This window comes from Lissotriton helveticus, chromosome 1_2 (genome assembly GCF_964261635.1).
Source record: "Lissotriton helveticus chromosome 1_2, aLisHel1.1, whole genome shotgun sequence".
Classification (NCBI taxonomy): Eukaryota; Metazoa; Chordata; class Amphibia; order Caudata; family Salamandridae; genus Lissotriton; species Lissotriton helveticus.
The window spans coordinates 116,960,342-116,980,940 of record NC_136058.1 but is presented as its reverse complement, the minus strand read 5'-3'; the positions used below and the strand labels follow the sequence as shown (position 1 = coordinate 116,980,940).

The following is a 20,599-nucleotide window of genomic DNA, read 5'->3' as shown; positions in this document are numbered from 1 at the left end:
TAGGGGGCTTGGGTGCTGCACAAGGAGGCTTTGCGCTTTTGGAAGTGGTGCCTTTTCCTGGTTGCACAGCACCCTTGGAGGATCTTTGAACACCAGGATAGATAAATTCAGCTGATATTGCTCAGTGGATCATGAATGGCAGCAGCACTGGGTGTCTTGAACCATTGGGGAGAACCCAGTCTTTATCTTTTCATCTCCGCAGTATCCAAGCTTCTGTGCGTTGGAGTTCCTGAAGTGGCTTTTGCCCGGACATGCCTTTTGCTTGGATTGGCGATCAGGACCCCTGTAACCTTCCTGCCTCTACCTCCCCTGCTCAGACTTCTGATGAAGATCCGGTAAGAGCAGACCCAAGTCATCCTTGTTGCTCCAAACTGAGCGAGGAGAATGGTATGTCGCTTGTATACACCTATAGTAATCCCTTTATTCCTTCCTGTGAGCAGCCAGGAAAGAATAAGAGAGTTATTATAGGTTCTACAAGCGACTTTGCCCCCTTCAGGACTGTGTGACACAGGAGCATGTCCTCCCAGTAGAGTGTTCCATAATTAGGAACCTGAAGTGACAGAATCAACAGTTGGGCGAGTAGCCCTTTTGCATGTTATGTGTGTTTGTTTGTCTTTTCCACAAATATTGTATACAGAACTTAGACCACTAGAATCTCCATAAATTAATCCCCTTTATCAAGACCGGGGAATATTTGGGTTCTAATGAAAGCTTGCGACCTGTTTGGGCCACTTACTAAAAAAGGGCTGTAACATGTCGACTCGGTTTTAGGGCGCAGGGTAGTAATCTTCCTTGATCACCAGAGATTCGTTTTTATCCATACGTAAAAACACCATGTATTAAAAAGGATGCCTAGGTGTCTTTAAGATCATTTTACTTTAGTCCCCCGTAAGACAATATTCTCCAAAGTGCTACCTTGGATATTGTTGAGCCCATCCTGGTTTATAGAGACCATGATGCGACCTGATAATGAAGCATTCCGCTGTTAGAGTGGGTGAGGATCACCAATAGAAACAAGTAGAATTATTGGGTTAATGTCATAAGGAGGATACACCCTATTAATCTGCACCTCTGTTAACTGGGTCGAAAAATGATAATGACAGTAGGATACCTTTAGTGTGATTGATATAGCTAAAGAGGGTGTGTCCTAGTATCCCCGTTTACAGCAAACAGGTTTTCTCTCTCCTTGCACATTTGTTTCTCTTGGGCACTTGTTAAGAGCACAATGGTATATAACCTTAGAGCCATGCTTGCCATGCCAGTGTGAGACAAACCACCTCTAAGTAGGACTGTGCCACATTTTACATTATTCAACAATTTGCAGTTCTACAAAATCTTCAGCGAAGTTCTGCAAATAACCATCCACACTTTAACAACGTCCTTGCTACAACAAATTTGTCTATTACACTGTATTACATCTATTTGAAATGGGCATGTGCCTGAATACCGACTTGTGGATAGTCTATTGTTAACATAAGCTTTGGACTTTCTTATAGATTTTTTAGAACAAGGTTTGTTTTAAGCCACAATCTACCTTGAAACTTACCTCTGCAACCCACATCAGGTGTGATCAGTCTTTACCTTATTTAACATGGAGTACTACTTTAGCCTCATATTTTTGTGATTTGTACCCCATATAACTTTCCCCATGTACAACCACACTTGCCTCCAGGACTTACACTGTTTCAATTCTATGCACCCACTTGTGTTCACACCTGCTAAAAGCCGTGCGCAGCAGGAGTTAGTAGCCTGTGGGTAGGCTGACATCAAGGCCTGGCAATAGGCAAGCCCTGCAGTCAGTTCACCGTTCTTGACCAGGGTTTGGCCTCTTGTGGGAGATTGGGAGCAGTGCCTGCGGCCCAAAGGCCATGAATGGCGGGGGTGTATCTGCCCACTGAGAGTTGGGTGCATAATAATGTCTTATTTTACATTACATAAACCTCAGAAATTCACTGAAAAAAATTGATGCTATAGTTAGGTTCTTTAAAAGGATTTTAGCTTACATTTAAAAAAAAAAAGAAATTCACTGAAAAAAACAAGTGATGTAACAGTTAGATCTTTGATTAATATAAACCCAATTGCTTTAATAGAAAAGAATACTGATATTCGCCAGTTATAGTTTACTGAGCTAACTATAACTTGCGCCCCCACCATGAACTGTTTATGACCTCACATATGACGTCAATCAGGACTTGTTCAATGACATCATTGATGACTTCTTAAATGACATTATTGATTACATCACCCAACCTACTGCTGTTCAAAATACTCTGTAAACCAGTACAGCAATTCAGATATGAAAGTAAGTACCAAATAGTGTAGTCATTTAAAGGATAATTTACTGTTTCAGGTGCATAAACTCTCGTAGGTGAACCAAGCTCCTCCTAAACACTTCCTTCGCCCTGTACAGAACTCTTATTGGATACTTCACCTCATTTGTGCAATCAACCAGACATGGGTGGGCAAGCCCCTTCTGCACACGGTTTTTATCTTGTAACCCTGTGAACAACTCTTCATGAATCACCCAAGCCCCATTAGGTGGCCAAGTCCCCACTACACACAGCTAAAGCCCTGTACTAAACCTTTCATGGATAGCCGACCTCTCATGGGCAATGAATCCGACATGGGTAGGAATTACCTACTGCGAACAGTCTTCACCCTGGTCAGAACCTTTCTACTCCCTCTAGACACTGAAGGCCCCTTTGGTGGTGAAAGCACTGCTCTGCACTTCCTTCATCGTGTACTAAAATCTTTGCAGAATGTCGACCCCTTGTGGGCAGCCAAGCACGTGTGTGTGCAAGTACCTGGTGCGTACATTCTTCACTCCTATGCAGAACTTCTCAAGCAGAGACAACTCCCTCCACATTCTTGAAGGCACCTTAAGAAAGTAAGCACCTATTACATATAAATGTTGCCTTGTGGCAAGGCTTTTATAGATAGCCGAACAATAGTGTCCAATTGATGTGAAATGAGTAGGCAGGTTTCTGCTGTGCACGTTGTTCACTCTGTGCACAACCATTCACGGAGAATTCACACACCCAAGACCCATTAGGAGGCTAGTCATGTTGGAAAAGTTTATATGCATTAGCATTAAAGAGGCTATAGAAAATTAGATCTAAATGTACCTTGCTGATACCTTGCTGTACCTGCGGATGCTAAACTCTCACATTCATTGGATGATGTCATCAGTGATGTCATTGAATATATCATTTGAGATGTCATCAGTGATGTTATTGAAGATGCCATGAATCATGTACCATACGAGGTTATAAGTGGAGGCATGGCAGGCCACAAGTTATAATTGCTTAGAAAAACTAACTGGTGAATTTCAGTGTTTTTTTTGTTCTGAAACAATAGTTTTTATATTATTGCAAGGGCTAATCATATCATCAGTTTAACCTTTGTTTTGTTTGCGTGTGTGAGCGTGTGTGCGTGCGTGTGTGTGTGTGTGTAAAATAGCTGTTACAGACTGTGGCACTTATACCGACTGCAAAAACCCATATTTAATGTAAACATAAGTTTGAGGTATTTCGCAAAATATAAAATTATATTTATTAAAGGGTTCTCTAACTAGCCAATGGTATGACCAAAAGATAGAAGCTTACTTGGAACACTATAGGTCTAAAGTGGGGAAACCTTAGCATGGGTACATAAATCATAGGCTGGATTGAATATCCTACATGATTAAACAGTGGAGTACATTTGCTGATGACATAAAGCCCCTCACCTTGTTCTTTAACAGGGTCCACTATATTATTTGTTTCCTATTCCTATAATTGTAACGAGCAGAAACATAGTTTTGCCGCTGTTACGTGAGTGCAAACATTAGAATACTATTTCGTGGTAGAATGATCAATTACATGCTTTATATTGTGGATGTTAATGTTAGAATTAAGTACCTCAATACAAGAGGAACAACACTTTCAATGTCAAAGTATATATTGACTTAAACCTCATCCTTTTACTCACTGCATCACAAAACAGAGTGCATAGTTGCACAGAGCTTAGTCTCCTTATTTGTGAGATGTTGTTTTACCAGCTGCCTGTACTATAGTGGCGTTTATGAGGTCTGCTTTCTTTCCGAATTCTTAGATGTATCTTGTTATTGTCTGTCTCTATGCTCATGAATGAAGGATTTTCTGGTCTGCTTTTCACCAAAGAACACAAAATAAAAGATTTATGAACTTGTCTTATTAAAATATATGATGAGAGATTGCAGCAACAAATCCCCGGGGATTCTTATCCCTTGCATGAGAATTTAATCTACCACCAAGATTTCCACCTTTTGAACCAAGGCAGTTTATTCGGTGAGATTCAGTTTCCAATGGGTGGCAAATGTTGTCAACTGCAGTGTGCATCCCAGAATTGATGTCAGTCTTGACTACTAAAACATATTTTGTTTGTTTCCTTATTACGTATTGAAGTTAAAAAAGACAGTAGAAGAACTTAATGAAGCTTTTGCAGAAAAAGAAGAATTAAAGCAACGCTGTCAAGAGCTAGACATGCAGGTAAGAGTTAAAATATTCCGACGTTTGTTTTCTTTAATTGTATTTCCGCTTTCTTCTGTCTAGTTACGATAGACAGGCGTTTGACCTTTCTAAATGATGAGGAAACCTGCTGAACACATCTACATGAAGCCCTTAAGAATTGCAAAAGTATTTCATATTTAAAATGGAATTTTCTCAGGTGGAAATGACCTGTGTTCGCCTTTATGGTACCAGTTTAACAGTAAAGAAAACTTGATTTTGCAAATTCAAAGTGACCTGTGCCACACGGAAAGAGCTCGGGTAAATATGAAGGTTTTGCTGTTGGTCAAAAGCCACTCTGTTGGTCCCTATTGTTTACAAACACATCCATGCTAGTCATGTGTCTTAAGAAGTCATCTTAACTTGAAGAGTAAAAAACACAAAGTTACAAAAAACTTGACGTGATACTGCTATTCCTGAGCTGGCTTTTTTAATTTGGAACATATAAGGTGTGCGTTAGTCAATAGAAAATAGTGTAGCTTATTAGGGGGAGGAGACTTCTTCAGCAACCAAACAACTAAATGGGACTTGTAGACGAATTAATTAGTCCCCATATCTTGTAACCCTCCGCTCAAATTGGTTTTATCATGCATTTGCCCTTTGGCCCATATGGCAGTCAGCCTTGTCAGATACAGGTCAATTGCTGCATGTTTGGTTTGCTGACTGTAGTGCAGCGTATGGCGAGATATGTAACCAACATCTAGGACAGAAATTCTTTCGAATAGGCATGCTTCCATGCTTTTACTGACAATGATTAGATCGGTTGCCGGGTTGAAAAGGTAAAGCACTCTAAACGCGCCCCACCGCAACCACTGATCACTGTCACTTGTCCCTCTAGGCTCTCTTTAAACAGGGTGTAAGGAGCGGCTCCCCATGAGCTGGCCACTGTCAGCTTCATCATCACGGGGCAGCAGCAATTTTGTGATGGAATGTGGGAGGACTCCTCCATTGTTTCCATTTAAGCCATGTGTTGAGGTACCAAGGAGGTTTACAGGGCTGAGCACCCTTTCTCATCTGTTCTGTCAAGCTCCTTTAGCTTCTATGTGAACCCAGCCCACTATCACGGGTAGAAGTTGGTGCCATCACCAGGTTTCCAGGACAAAAGTAGTCATGGTGAATGCTGAATCTATTATTTAAAATGCAAAATACAATTCCTCTTACATGCATTCAGACACATATGTTACAAATATAGACAATATTGTGGGGAGCGCGTTATCGGCGTTCCACTCCCAGACGCACTGCATAAGTGGATACTAGATCCTCTGAATGATTCGACGTTAAACCTTCCTCTTAGGCCATGCATGTGGACCAGGACAAAAATGTAAAAAACTCAAAGAAGAAATCTTGACAAATATTATGGATTCATTTGGTTGGATTAAGAGGAAGGTTTAATGTCGAATCATTTAGAGAATCTAGTATCCACTTATGCAGTGCGTCTGGGAGTGGAATGCCGATAACGCGCTCCAATCAATATTGTACTATTGACGGTGCTTTTAGGGCAAGGCACAGCCCAGTTCCACACGCAACAGCTAAAGGTTGAACAAACTGACTATATTGTGAAACATCAATCAATCAATCAGGAAATTTGTATAGCGCGCTACTCACCCGGAAGGTTTCAAGGCGCTTGGGGGAGAGGGGTCCGCTACTGCTCGAACAGCCAGGTCTTGAGTTGCTTCTTGAAGGAGAGGTGGTCCTGGGTGAGACGGAGGTGGATGGGGAGGGAGTTCCAAGTCTTGGCTGCCAGATAGGAGAAGGATCTTTCTCCCATGGTGGCTCTTCGAATGCGTGGAACAACGGCGAGGGCGTGGCTGGTCGATCGTAGCTGGCGGGTGGGAGTGTAGAAGGTCAGGCGTTTGTTCAGGTACCTGGGGCTTGAGTCGTGGAGGGCCTTGTGTGCGTGGGTGAGAAGACGGAACGTGATTGTCTTGCTGACGGGGAGCCAGTGCAGGTCTCTCAGGTGTCCGGAGTTGTGGCTGTGTCGGGGGATGTCCAGGATGAGTCGTGCGGAGGCGTTCTGGATGCGTTGGAGTCTTTTCTGCAGTTTGGCTGTGGTTCCGGTGTAGAGGGTGTTTCCGTAGTCCAGTCGGCTGGTGACGAGTGCCTGGGTGACCGTCTTCCTGGTTTCGGTGGGGATCCATCGGAAGATCTTTCGGACCATGCGTAGGATGTTGAAACACGATGATGAGACGGCGTTGACCTGTCTCGTCATCGAGAGGGAGGAGTCCAGGATGAAGCCCAGGTTTCGTGCGTGGTCCGTTGATTTGGGTGCGCTGCCCAGGGCAGGGGGCCACCAGGAGTCGTCCCAGGCAGAGGGTGATGATCCAAGGATGAGGACTTCAGTCTTGTCTGAGTTCAGTTTCAGGCGGCTGTTCCTCATCCACTCGGCTACGTTTTTCATCCCTTCGTGTAGGTTGGTTCTGGCGGTGGCGGGATTGTTTGTGAGGGAGAGGATCAGCTGGGTGTCGTCGGCGTAGGAGATGATGTTGAGGTTGTGTTGGTGTGCGATGGCTGCGAGGGGGCTCATGTAGACGTTGAAGAGGGTGGGGCTGAGTGATGATCCTTGTGGTACCCCGCAGATGACTTCGGTGGCCTCGGATCTGAATGGGGGGGGCGGACTCTCTGGGTTCTTCCGGCGAGGAACGAGATGATCCACTCCAGTGCCTTCTCTTGGATTCCGATGTTGCTGAGGCGTTGTACTAGGGTGCGGTGGCAGACAGTATCGAACGCTGGGGAGAGGTACAGGAGGATGAGGGCCGCTGTTTCCCCGTTGTCGAGCAGGGTTTGGATGTCGTCAGTGGCTACGATGAGGGCGGTCTCGGTGCTGTGATTGGCTCGGAAGCTGGACTGTGAGTGGTTGAGGGATCCGTTCGTCTCGAGGAAGGCGGCAAGCTGTTTGTTGACGGTCTTCTCGATGACTTTGGCAGGAAACGGGAGGAGCGAGATGGGGCGGTAGTTCTTGAGGTCGGTGGGGTCTGCTGATGGTTTCTTCAGGAGGGCACTGAGTTCGGCATGCTTCGAGCCCTCCGGGAAGGTGGCAGTGTTGAAGGAGCAGTTGATGATGTCCCGGAGTTGGGGTGCGATGACGGAGTCGGCCTTGTTGAAGACGTGGTGGGGGCATGGGTCGGTTGGTGATCCGGAGTGAATGGTGTTCATCGTGCGGATGGTGTCTTCGGTGCTGACCGGGGTCCAGGTGCTGAGGGTGGTGGTGGGGGGCGTTGGTTCCGTGGTTGGGTGCGTGGTCTGTTTGCCGAAGCTGTTGTGTATGTCTGCGATCTTGCTGTGGAAGAACGAGGCGAGTGAGTCGCAGAGGTCTTGTGAGGGAGTGATGTCGTTGTTTCCGGCGCTGGGGTTGGAGAGCTCTTTGACGATGTTGAAGAGTTCCTTGCTGTTGTGTGCATTGTTGTCTAGTCGATCCTTGAATGCTGACTTCTTGGTGGTGTGGATCAGCTGGTGGTGTTTGCGGGTGGCGTGCTTGAGGGCGGTCATGTTGTCTGTAGTCGGGATTTTTCGCCAGGCTTTCTCGAGGGTGCGGCAGTTCTTCTTAGAGTTCTTGAGGTTGTCGTTAAACCAGGGGGCTATCTTGCTTCTGGGCCTGCTGGGATGGTTTTTCAGGGGTGTGAGGTCGTCAGCGCAGTTGGTGATCCAATGTGTGAGGTTGTTGGCTGCTTGGTTGGGGTCTGTTGATCTGGCGGGAGGGTTCTGGCTCAGTGATGTGATGAGCTGGTCGGTGGTGATCTTGTTCCAGCTCCTGCGGGGGGCCTGTTGCGGGTGGTGGTGAGTCGTGGTCCTTCTGAAGCTGAAGTGGACGCAGCTGTGGTCTGTCCAGTGGAGTCCGGTGGAGTGGCTGAAGGAGATGTACTTGCTGGAGGAGAAGACTGGGTCAAGCGTGTGTCCGGCGTAGTGGGTGGGGGTGTTCACCAGTTGCTTGAGTGCGAGGTTGGCGAGATTGTCCAGCAGGGTGATGGTGTTGTTGTCGTTGTTGTTCTCCAGGTGGAAGTTGAGGTCCCCTAGGAGGATGTAGTCGGAGGAGGCGAGGGCGTGCGGGCTGATGAAGTCTGCGATGTCTTCGCTGAATTGTGTGCGAGGTCCTGGGGGTCTGTAGATTAGGGTGCCTCTGAGTGTGGTCTTGGGGTCGGTGTGTATCTGGAAGTGAAGATGTTCGGCGGCTGCGAGGGTGTCGTCGGCGATGGTCGTGATGCGGATGGTGTTCTTGTGGACGATGGCGATGCCTCCTCCTGTCTGGTTGACGCGGTCCCTCCGGGTGATCTTGTATCCGTCCGGATGGCGATGGCGATGTCGGGCACTGAGGAGGCGTTCATCCAGGTTTACGTGAGGAAGGCGACGTCTGGAGATGAGGTGTCGAGCAGGTTCCATAGTTCCACGGCGTGTCTGTGGACGGAGCGGGTTTTGAGCAGGATGCACTTCAGGTGGTTGCTGTTGGTGCTCGGCTTGGCGGGTGCAGGTGTGGTGCAGGTCCGGATGCAGGAGAACTTGCAGGATTGGCAGGTGAATGGTCCGTGGGTACGTCCTGGGGTGGCTCTGTGGCAGCCGGGGATCCGGCCGGTGTTGAGTGCGTTGAGGGTGGCGGTGTCGTACGTCCGGCGGGAGGGATGGCATCTGCGGGGGCCATGGGGTCTGGCGCGGGCCAGGCGCGGACGGGCGCAGACGGACTTGCCTTTGGCGCATCCGCTGCGCGTGAACGCTGCGCGTTCGCGCGGACTCTGTCATAAATGGAGAGGGGGGGGCGGAGCGAGGGAGGAGCAGCTGGGTGGCGAGTGGGGAGGGGAGCAGAGCGGTGATGCAGGAGGGAACGGGGGTGGGGCCGCGGGGAGCAGCGGCAGGGAGCGGGGTGGAGGGGCATAACCGTGGGTAGAGAACACAACAAAATACAATGGCACAACAGGGGCAGATACAAATACGGTCAGAAATACAAAATTACACAATTATAGGCACAACATGCAAAACGGGCAAAACCAGATACAATACGGTCAGGCGAGATCACAGGGGTCAGGGTCAGGGGCACAACAGAGGCACAACGGGCAGCGGCGGCGGCAGCAAGCGGAGACCGGGCACACCAAGGATGGGCCACGCAGCGGGTGGAGCGACCGGCTCTGACCAGGTCAGGTCAGGTCACAGCTCCCCGCCTCGCGGACACAACCCTATGTTTCCAGTGGGAGGGAGGAGCAGCTGGGAGAAGGGAGCGGGGTGGCGAGTGGGGAGGGGAGCAGAGTGGTGATGCAGGAGGGAACGGGGGTGGGGCCGCGGGGGAGCAGCGGCTGGGAGCGGGTTGGAGGGGCACAACCGTGGGTAGAGGACACAACAAAATACAATGGCACAACAGGGGCAGATACAAATACGGTCAGAAATACAAAATTACAAAATTATACAATACGGTCAGGCGAGATCACAGGGGTCAGGGTCAGGGGCACAACAGAGGCACAACGGGCAGCGGCAGCGGCAGCAAGCGGAGACCGGGCACACCAAGGATGGGCCACGCAGCGGGTGGAGCGTCCGGCTCTGACCAGGTCAGACATGGTGTGCATACCACCCCTTATGATGTTTCAAAAATATGCCCCCTGTTGGTTTTTCACCCGGATAAAAAGCAATACTTCAGTGAAGGATTTGATACACCTGACGTTCCACATATGGCGAGACAGCAAGTTCTTGGTAACATTAGTGAACACTTCGACGATGGTTAGAATGTGAAAGTGGACCTATGGACTATTGTTTGTCACAGATAGAATTCGGAAACCTTATGTACAGGCAAGAAGTTATGACCAATGTACAGCGTCAGATTGTTGTCGATCATTCAAGGCGGGACAAAGTGCAGCTGGGTGTTGTTGTCTATGGGGTTATACAGGGAGTCAGGTGACTAATAAGTATGCACGCAAGGGGACGGGGTACAGGCGTTTTGAAAGCAGGTTAAATGGAGAGTTGGTTACACGGGAGACACCACGCTAGCGGGAGTGGTTCACAAATTTGACACTAGATGTAATGTGGGTTTGTTCATAGATTTTTGTATCTTTCAGGGGTGGGAGGCAAATGTCTGGGGTCACAGGGAGCACAGTTTTGTATCCTTAATTCATTTTTACTGATGGTCTGAACCTAAAAAGATATATTTGCAAAACAAAGTACGGATTTACATGACAATTGTTGATAATGTAACATAGAGGATAACCTAATAATTATGTATTCTTTGAAATTGTCGATTTACAGTTACCCCTGACGAAGGGCTGGAAATAAGCCCGAAATGCATTGGGTTGCTAATAAAGAAAAGCTGCTCTGAACCATTCTGTGCATTTTGAATCGTATTTTCGAGGAGACCTGGATAGGCACGCGGGAATATGGGAAGCATTTTAAAATGCATCAGACCATGCATGTGCACCAGGACAAAATTTAAAAAACGCGAAGAAGAAATCTTGACAAATATTATGGATTCATTTGGTTGGATTAAGAGGAAGGTTTAACGTCGAATCATTTAGAGGATCTAGTATCCACTTATGCAGTGCGTCTGGGAGTGGAACGCCGATAACGCGCTCCCAACAATATTGTACTATTGACGATGCTTTTAGGGCAAGGCACAGCCCAGTTCCACACGCAACAGCTAAAGGTTGAATAAACTGACTATATTGTGAAACATGGTGTGCATACCACCCCTTATGATGTTACAAAAATATACAAACCACAAAAGAAGGGCATTGATACTATACATGCAGGTGTTCTGAAAGTTCACTTAATCAGGAGATCACCTTTCTTCATTGGCTTGTCACACTGTTTTTGCTTCATTTTGCAATCTCATATAAGAATGTATGAGCTGTATCCAGAGCCACTGGAATTATATGACAGGGGAGGACCAAATAATGCAGCAGGGACGGCTAAATTCTGTGACGATTCTCTTCCAGGGGATACTCATGAATAATCATAAGCACTGAATAGTCCCACACACGTGTTGGGACCCCAGTGCATGTACAAAATACATATATATATATTACCTACTGGCGGTTGCCAGTAGGTAGTTACAGTTAGGACCTAGTTTCCATAGGAAGAGCATTTTATTTTTTGCTTATAACTTTGGCGTCGTTTGATGAATCTTCATGACATTTTCAAAACTTTCTTTGTTGATATAAGCTCCTATGTTGAAAGTTTGGGGGTGATTCGTCAAGGGGGGGGCCAAGAAAAAAGGGGGGTCCCAAAACGTATTTTCTCCATGTTAATTTCCATAGGAAACTTTAGACAAGGCTACAGGGCGAACGGGTGAACAGAATGACCCCAAATTTGGCAGGGAGAAGGGTCTTTGGTGTAGAAAGCACGCTTTTGTTTATTTGGTGTAAGTCCGTTCAGTAGTTTTTGAGAAATATCGAAATTTACAGATATCAATATTTGGGAATTCTGCCATCTGATTGGCTGAGGCGTTACGAGCACAAGCTTGCTGCTGATTGGCTGGGCTGCGAGCGCTGCAAGCGGTTGCAACTAGGAAGTGTTGGCCGCCATTTTGCGATTCCGTTGAAGCGAGTAAGGGGAAAAAAAGGGCGAAAAAAGTGAGAAAGAGGAGGGTCGGAGCACTGTAACCTCTGTGGCGTGTTTAGGGTTTTGTATAGAGGGCGTGCGAAGCAAAGTATTCACCCCTACCGGAGTGAAAGTGCTGGGCTACGGAAATGTTGTGAGGTATTGCGTAGAGTCTAATGCTGGTAAGGTGAGGAGGTGTGGGACTCGGGGATTAAAGTGTGAGCCCAAACTGTGTGTCTTATGCTGTGAAGTCATGTGCCGTGGCCGCTGCACTACAGCTGGGGAAGTAGTGTCAGCATGGAGTATAACGCCCTGTTATAGTTCCCTCCCGGCAACTGCCATTTGTCCATTTCCAATGCGGGATTTGGCGTTGGGCCATACATGGCATGATTAATTGCACTCAATTGGGACGCCCAATAATAGCGCCTGATATCCGGCAGCGCGATGCCCCCGTCGTACCAGGGCAGAGTCAGTTTCGCTAAGGCGATGCGAGGACGCCCGCCCCATACTAGCTGTCTTTGCAGGCTCTCTATCTCACGAAAGTATCTGGCTGGTATGAGATCAAGCGTATTCTGAAGGCGTACAGGAATCGGGGTAGGGACATCATCTTGAAAAGAGCCGCCCTCCCAATCGGGGACAACGGCAGGCTACTCCAGGCCGCTACGTCAGATTTAAGTCGAAGAAGCGGAGGGAGCAGGTTGCGTTCATATCGCACCGTGGGGTCTAATGATATAAAAATCCCCAGATATTTAAATCCAATCTGCGATATTTGTATCGGGCATATGCGCGGTAAGGGGGGTACATCACCAGTAAGGGCATAGACAGTGGATTTAGCCCAATTAATTACGATACCGCAGTTTTCCCCAAACAAGCCAAGGACATCAAATAACACTCCCAACGACTTCCGTGGGGAAGTGAGGTACAGCAGAATATCATCTGCATATAACGATATGCGGTCCTCAAAGTCGGGGGTCCACCTGATACCCTTAAGCGATGGTTCCCATCGCAGCCAAGCCGCCAGGGGTTCTAAAGCAAGCGCGAAAAGCAGAGGAGACAACGGGCATCCCGGTCGCGTACCCCTCCCGAGAATAAAGGACTTCGAGACCCTGCCATTGACCACGATCTGGGCCAGCGGTGCCTCATAAAGGAGGTTAACCCACCCAATGAATCCAGGGCCAAAGCCAAACTTCACGAGGGCAGCCCAACAATATGGCCATTCCACCGTGTCGAAAGCCATTGTGGCGTCCAAGGACACCAAGATGGCCGGTTCACGTAAGGACTCCGCCCTTGCCAAGACACCATGAAGACGACGCAGGTTGAGCGCGGTGTTGCGGTGGGGAATAAACCCAGACTGATCCGGGTGTATCAGGTAGCCGATCACCTTTATTATTATTATTATTATTCTGAGTTTTGTATAGCGCCTGGTTACCTATAGGCATCCCAGCGCTTACCAGAACATAACACTACTAAAGAATGAAGGGATTAACCAGAAAACAGAAAAGTTTTAAAAAGTTTTCGAAACCGAAGCAGGCTAGCTTCCGAGCGCAGTTGTAGGGGCAACGAGTTCCACAAAGAGGCCACATTTATTGAAAACCTTCTGCCACCCGTTCTTGCCTTCTTCACCCTGCCAACCCGAAGGAGATGTTGATCGTCAGAGCGAAGAGAGCGAGGGGCCTTGTAGGGCTGGACCATCTCCCCCAGAATAGGTGGACCTACCCCGTGCAGGACTTTGTGAGCGATACAAAGTGACTTAAATTTCACCCTGTCTCTCACAGGGAGCCAGTGCAGTGCCCTCAACGCCGGGCGAGCAGATTGACGCCTAGGGAGACCCGTCAGAAGTCTGGCTGCCGCGTTCTGCACTTGCTGCAGTTTATTCAGGGTAGATTCGGGTGCACCCAGGAATAACGCATTGCTGAAGTCCAGCCGCGAGATGATAAGTCCCTGGATGAGAAGCCTTCGGGTGGTCACTGGGAGCAGAGGCAAAATCTTCTGGGCTGCGCGGAGCAGGCCAAAGCACACGCCAGCAGTCTTTTTGGCATGAGTTTTAAACGATAGGTCCTGCTCCAGCCATACCCCCAAGCTCTTGATCTCCCGTTTGGGGGGGGGAACCGGTCCCAGACAGTCTGACCAGCTGCTGGGGGACAAAGATGGAGAGGAGTTCCCCAGCAGCATCAGTTCCGTCTTGGAGCCATTTAACTTTAGGGCTGAGCTGCACATCCACGTGTAGATCTCCTCAAGACATGTGTGCAGCCGGTCGGGATGGAACGCCGACTGGGAAAGGCCTACCACCAGCTGAGTATCATCAGCATAACTGATGATTTTAATACCCAGCGGCAGTACCACACTCTCCAGGGGGGCCATGTAAACGTTGAATAAAGTAGGGCTCAATGAAGAGCCCTGTGGCACACCACACTGGAGAGGGGTTGAAGATGATTTTTCATGGCCTTCCCACACCTCAAATGAACGATCTTCCAAAAAGGAAGCGAACCATTTGAGGGCCAGACCCGTGACCCCCACCCCTGACAGCCGTTGGAGAAGCACCTGATGGTCCACGGTATCAAAAGCAGCGCTGAGGTCCAGGAGGATCACTGCCACTGATCCCCCCGCATCCAGCATGCTCCTAGCATTCTCCACGACCGCCAACAGGGCAGTGTCAGTCCCCTGACCGGGACGGAAACCCGTTTGGGAATCGCCCAGGAGGGAATTGGCTTCCAAGAAGTCCGAGAGGCGTCTGTTCGCCAGCTTCTCGGCCACCTTACTGATACCCGGCAGCAAGGAGATAGGCCGAAAGTTGGCGAGGTCAGCGGGATCAAGGTTAGGCTTTTTCAAAAGGGCCTTGACCACCGCTCCTTTCCAACTGGGGGGGACTACCCCATGGGCAAAGGACAGGTTTATCAAGTCCGTCACCGGGCCACCAATCACAGAGGACACTTGTTTGAGATATTTAATAGGTGCTGGGTCTTTCGGAGAGCCGCTCTTCATTGAGCCCAGAACCGCCAGAACTTCCTCCATAGTAACCGGGCCCAGGGAGGCCATCTCCACCGATTGCATCTTAGATTGAAAGCTGGAATTGTCCACCAAGGCGGGGACCTCACCTAGCCGGGGGAGGGAGGCCAGTATGTTATCAATTTTTCTTTTGAAAAACGAGGCCAGTTCAGTGCATTTTTTACGAGGGTCCTCATGTAAAACCCGGGGTTTTATCAGTCGGTTCGCCAATAATTTTGCCAAGATTTTGGGTTCGGCGTTCAAAAGTGATATTGGTCTGTAAGATGTACATAGATCCCGGGGTTTCCCCTCCTTATGGATCACAACAATGGACGCAAGTCGCTGGTCTCGGGGAAGTGATCCGACATCACGCGACTCCAGGAACATCTCGCGGAGATATGGCGCCATTTTGTCCGGGCGTAACTTGTACAGCTCAATGGGGATGCCATTTGGGCCTCCGGCCTTCCCCGAGCGGATGGAGCGGATAGCGAGCGCTACTTCATCGTCGGAAAATTCCGACTCCATAAGCTCTTTGTCCGAGTCCGACAAACAAGGCAGAGCGATATCTCTAAGCAACAGATGCAAATCCTCCTCCGGTCTGTCTGAGACTGGCGCATAAACTTTTTGGAAATGACACGCAAAACCCTCCACTATCTCCACCGGGTCCACCACTCGCATTCCATCAGCATTTTCTATCACAGGCACAACACGATTCGATCTTTCCTTCTTATCTAACCAAGCAATCAACTTCCCCGTTTTATCTTCCGTATCATACAGCCGCCCCTGCTGCTCACGACTCATAGCCTTGGCAGCGTCAGTCACTAAAGCTCGGTAATCCGACTGTTTGAGGTTCAGTGCATGTAGTCTATCTTGTGTGGCACCAGACTCCAACTCTCTCTCCAATTCTTCCGCTTCTTTGCATCCGCGATCAACGACAAGGCTTGACCACGGACCACAGCCTTGAAGGCCTCCCATAATGAAATGGAGGAGGATACTGACCCCACATTCTCCGTGAAGTAATGATCAATAGACTTAACCACACCTGCCCGGGTTTTAGGATTGCGAAGGTGCCAGGGATTAATCGGGGCCACTCAACTCTCTGCCCCCAACTGAATATAGTTCAAGTTCAAGTTCAGGGATTTATATAGCGCACTACTCACCCAGAGGGTCTCAAGGCGCTTGGGGAAGGGGGGTTCAAATTTTGTCAAATAGCCAGGTTGTAAGTTCTTTTCTGAAGGAGATGTGGTCTTGAGTAAGGCGGAGGTGAGTGGGGAGTGAGTTCCAGGTCTTGGCCGCCAGGAAGGAGAAGGATCTGCCACCCATAGTGGATTTTCGGATGCGCTGGACTGTGGCGAGGGCTTGATTGGACGATCTAAGTTGGCGGGTGGGTGTGTAGAAGGACAGTCGAGTGTTGAGGCATTCGGGTCCTAGTTTGTAGAGGGCCTTGTGTGCGTGGGTGAGAAGACGGAATGTAATTCTCTTGTTGACGGGAAGCCAGTGGAGGTCTTTTAGGTGTCCGGTGATGTGATCTTGGCGAGGGATGTCCAATATGAGTCTCGCTGATGCGTTTTGGATGCTTTGGAGTTTTTTCTGTAGTTTTGCTGTGATTCCGGCGTATAGTGTGTTACCATAATCCAGTCGACTCGTGACCAGTGCGTGGGTGACAGTCTTTCTTGTTTCGAGGAGGATCCAGCGGAAGATCTTTTTGAGAATACGAAGTACGTTGAAGCAGGAGGAAGAGACTGCGTTGACTTGTCTGGACATCGAGAGAGAGGAGTCTAGGATGAAACCCAGGTTGCGTGCGTGGTCTGTGGGTGTGGGTGCTGTGCCCAGAGCGGAAGGCCACCAAGAGTCGTCCCAGGCAGAGGGGGAGGATCCAAGGATGAGCACCTCCGTTTTGTCTGAGTTGAGTTTTAGGCGGCTATGTTTCATCCATTCGGCTACTTCTTTCATGCCTTCGTGAAGATTGGTGTTGGCGGTGTTAGGGTCTTTGGTGAGGGAAAGGATAAACTGGGTGTCGTCGGCGTAAGAGATGATGTTAAGGTTGTGTTGACGCGCGATGGAGGCGAGTGGACTCATGTAAACATTGAAGAGGGTGGGACTGAGTGATGATCCTTGTGGTACTCTACAGATGACTTCAGTGGCCTCTGAGTTGAATGGGGGAAGTCGGACTCTTTGAGTTCTCCCGGCGAGGAATGAGATGATCCAGTCCAAGGCTTTTTCTTGTATGCCGATGTTGCAGAGGCGTTGTATAAGGGTGCTGTGGCAGACTGTGTCGAAAGCGGCCGAGAGGTCGAGTAGAATGAGGGCCGCTGTTTCTCCGTTATCCAATAGTGTTCTGATGTCGTCTGTTGCTGCAATGAGGGCGGTTTCGGTGCTGTGTTTGGGCCGAAATCTGGATTGAGAGGGGTCGAGGGAGTTGTTGGATTCAAGGAAGGCGGCGAGTTGGCTGTTGACGGCTTTCTCAATGACTTTGGCGGGGAAGGGGAGGAGGGATATGGGTCGGTAGTTTTTAAGTTCAGAGGGGTCTGCTGTGGGTTTCTTCAAGAGGGCGCTGAGTTCGGCGTGTTTCCAGCTTTCTGGGAAGGTGGCAGAGTTGAACGAGCAGTTGATGACATCACGGAGATGGGGTGCGATGATGGAGTCAGCTTTGTTGAAGATGTGGTGGGGGCAGGGGTCGGTTGGCGAGCCAGAGTAGATTGAGTTCATTAGGCGGATGGTGTCTTCGGTGGTGATTGGGTTCCAGGCGCTGAGGTTGTTAGTTGGCGGTGTGGGATCTGAGGAGGGTGGGGAGGGTTGTTCGCAGGGAGTGTTCTCGAAGCTGTTGTGGATGTCGGCAATTTTGTTGTAGAAGAAGGAGGATAACGCATCGCAGAGGTCTTGGGAGGGAGTGATGTCGTTAGATGCTGCGGCGGGGTTGGTGAATTCTTTGACGATGTTGAAAAGTTCCTTGCTGTAGTGGGCGTTGTTGTCGAGACGATCCTTGAAAGCTGATTTCTTGGTGGATCGAATCAGTTGGTGGCGTTTGCGGGTAGCCGCCTTGAGGGTGGCCATGTTGTCGGTGGTTGGGTTTTTTCTCCATGTTTTCTCTAGGGTGCGGCATAGCTTCTTGGATTTTTTAAGGTCATCATTGAACCAGGGAGCCTTTTTGCTGTCTGAATTGATCTGGTGCTTTTTCAGGGGTGCTAATTCGTCAGCGCTGTGGGTGATCCATTGCTTGAGTTTGGTGGCCGCTTGGTTTGGGTCCAATGAGAGGGTGGGAGGGTTTTGGTTGAGTGATGTGAGGAGTTGGTCGGAGGTGATTTTGTTCCAGTTTCTCCGAGGAATAGGTTGTGGGCGGTTGTGGGTCAAGGTGGTTTTGTAGCTGAAGTGAACACAGCTGTGGTCCGTCCAATGGAGAGCTGTGGTGCGGTCAAAGGAAATGTGCTTGCTGGAGGTGAAGATAGGGTCGAGCGTGTGTCCGGCTACATGGGTGGGGGTGTCCACAAGTTGTTTGAGTGCGAGATTGGCCAGGTTGTCCAGAAGGGAGTTAGTGTTGCTGTCGTGTTTGTTTTCAAGGTGGAAGTTGAGGTCTCCTAATAGAATGTAGTTCTCGTAGGCGAGGGCATGTGGGCTGACAAAGTCAGTGATGTCATCGCTGAATTGAGTGCGGGTTCCTGGAGGCCTGTAGATGAGGGTGCCTCTAAGTGTGGTCCTAGGGTCGGTGTGGATCTGGAAGAGGAGATGTTCGGCGGTTGCAAGATTATCGTCGATGCTGGTCGTGATTTTGATGGTGTTCCTGTGGATGATGGCGATGCCTCCTCCTGTTTGGTTGGTGCGGTCTTTTCGGATGATCTTGTAAGCGTCCGGTATGGCTATAGCGATGTCGGGTGCTGATGATGTGTTCATCCATGTTTCTGTAAGGAAGGCGATGTCCGGTGATGCAGTGTCGAGTAGGTCCCAGAGTTCCGATGCGTGTCTGTGGACCGAGCGGGAGTTCAGCAGGATGCACTTCAGGTGGTTGGAGTCGGAGCAATGTTTGGAGGAAGTGGATTTGGTGAGGGTCCTGAAGCAGGTGAACTTGCAGGTGTGACAGGCGAAAGGGCCGTGGGTACGTCCTGGGGTGGCTTCGCAGCATTGTGGTGTGTGTCCGGGGTTGAGGGCGAGGAGAGTTGCGGCATCATATGTGAGTCTAGTGGGCTGGGTACGGCGGGGGCCAGGGGGTCTGGCGCTGGGCGCGACCGCTGCGCGTGGGCGCTGCGCGTAGGTCCATCTGTCCAAAATGGAGAGTGGAGGGGGCGGAGCGTGGGAGGGGCAGCTGGGAGGCGGGAGCGAGGTGGAGGGAGGGTCTGGGACAACAAACAAAATGGCAGCAACAATAACAAATGCTGCAAGCCCGGCGAGATTGGGGCACAAAGCAGTTACAATAATGGAGCGCTATGGGTGTGAATTTATGCAGCAGTGGCTAGCGGTAGGAAGCGCTGTGGCAAAGTTAAAGCGCTACGATATTTGGCTGCCGACGATAAGAAATGCACACAGCAGCAAGTATTACACGAGCAAGCAGTCGAGACAAAGTGCACTCGGCAGTAAGTATTTAACAATAGATACAAAGCCCAATCAGTGCGCGACTTAACAGCAGTATGCACTCAGCAATGGCTATCTAACAGTGATACAATGCCAAACAGCAGTGCGCGATTAAGCAGCAGTATGCACTCCGCAATGGTTATCTAAACAATGATACAATGCCCAGCAGTGCGTAAATTGAGAGCAGTGGCTAGCGGTTGGAGGAGCACTTGTGAGAATTAAAGCGCTACGATACCAGTCGGGGAGGAGGTGAGGGGAGCGACCGCTTCTGCCGAGGACAGGACGGTCACTATCAATATCAATGGAGAGCCACAGTGGGGAGTGATCCGAAATACCCCTGGCTAGGTGTTTAACCTCCCTCACCGAGACGGCCTGTGCCGCCCGCATAAGAACATAATCAAGTCTAGCGAGGCTCCCGTGTGCCCCCGAGTGAAAGGTGTATTGTGCCTGTCCAGGGTGCATCATCCTCCAACAATCCACAAGACCCAGTGTCTCCAGGAAGTTGCTCAGCCAAGACTGCGATCTTGAAAGGTCCCTAGGGTGCTTACGTTCCTCTCTACCACAGACCACCGAGTTGAAGTCTCCACCCATAGCTAAAATACCCTCAGGGAGACCCAACACTACCTCCCCCAGGTCAGCAAATGTTGCAGTTTGCAAGCCGGGCGGGACATACACAGAAAGTATGGAAATCGTCTTCCCCTCCCATCTGCCCGTGATAGCTGCATATCGCCCCCTGTCGTCTAGAGTCGTTCCATCTATTTCCAACGGGAGGGAGTTCCTAACTAGAATCCCCGCCCCCCTCGACCCAGTTGTGAATCCAGAGTGCGCAACCAGACGATACCCTCGTCGATTCATTGCGTGGAATGTGTTCCCTATCAGATGTGTTTCCTGCAACAACACTACATCAGGGGAAAGACGCTTCAAAAACTGCAATACTATACCCCGTTTTATCCTGTCCCCCAGACCATTGACATTCCAACTTAATACCCTCAGCCCCCTACCCCCCATCCTAAAGTTGA

The 20,599-nt window shown here is 49.4% G+C and overlaps 1 protein-coding gene across 1 annotated transcript in view; it reads left to right on the top strand.

The window, feature by feature from the left end:
- The window catches only part of HOOK1 (hook microtubule tethering protein 1), a 1,127,940-nt gene that overhangs the window by 436,461 nt on the left and 670,880 nt on the right, over positions 1-20,599 (top strand). Inside the window, exon 8 of the mRNA XM_078669845.1 lies at positions 4,425-4,508. Coding sequence (XP_078525971.1) covers positions 4,425-4,508 — 84 coding nt within the window. The remainder of the gene's footprint in view (positions 1-4,424; positions 4,509-20,599) is intronic.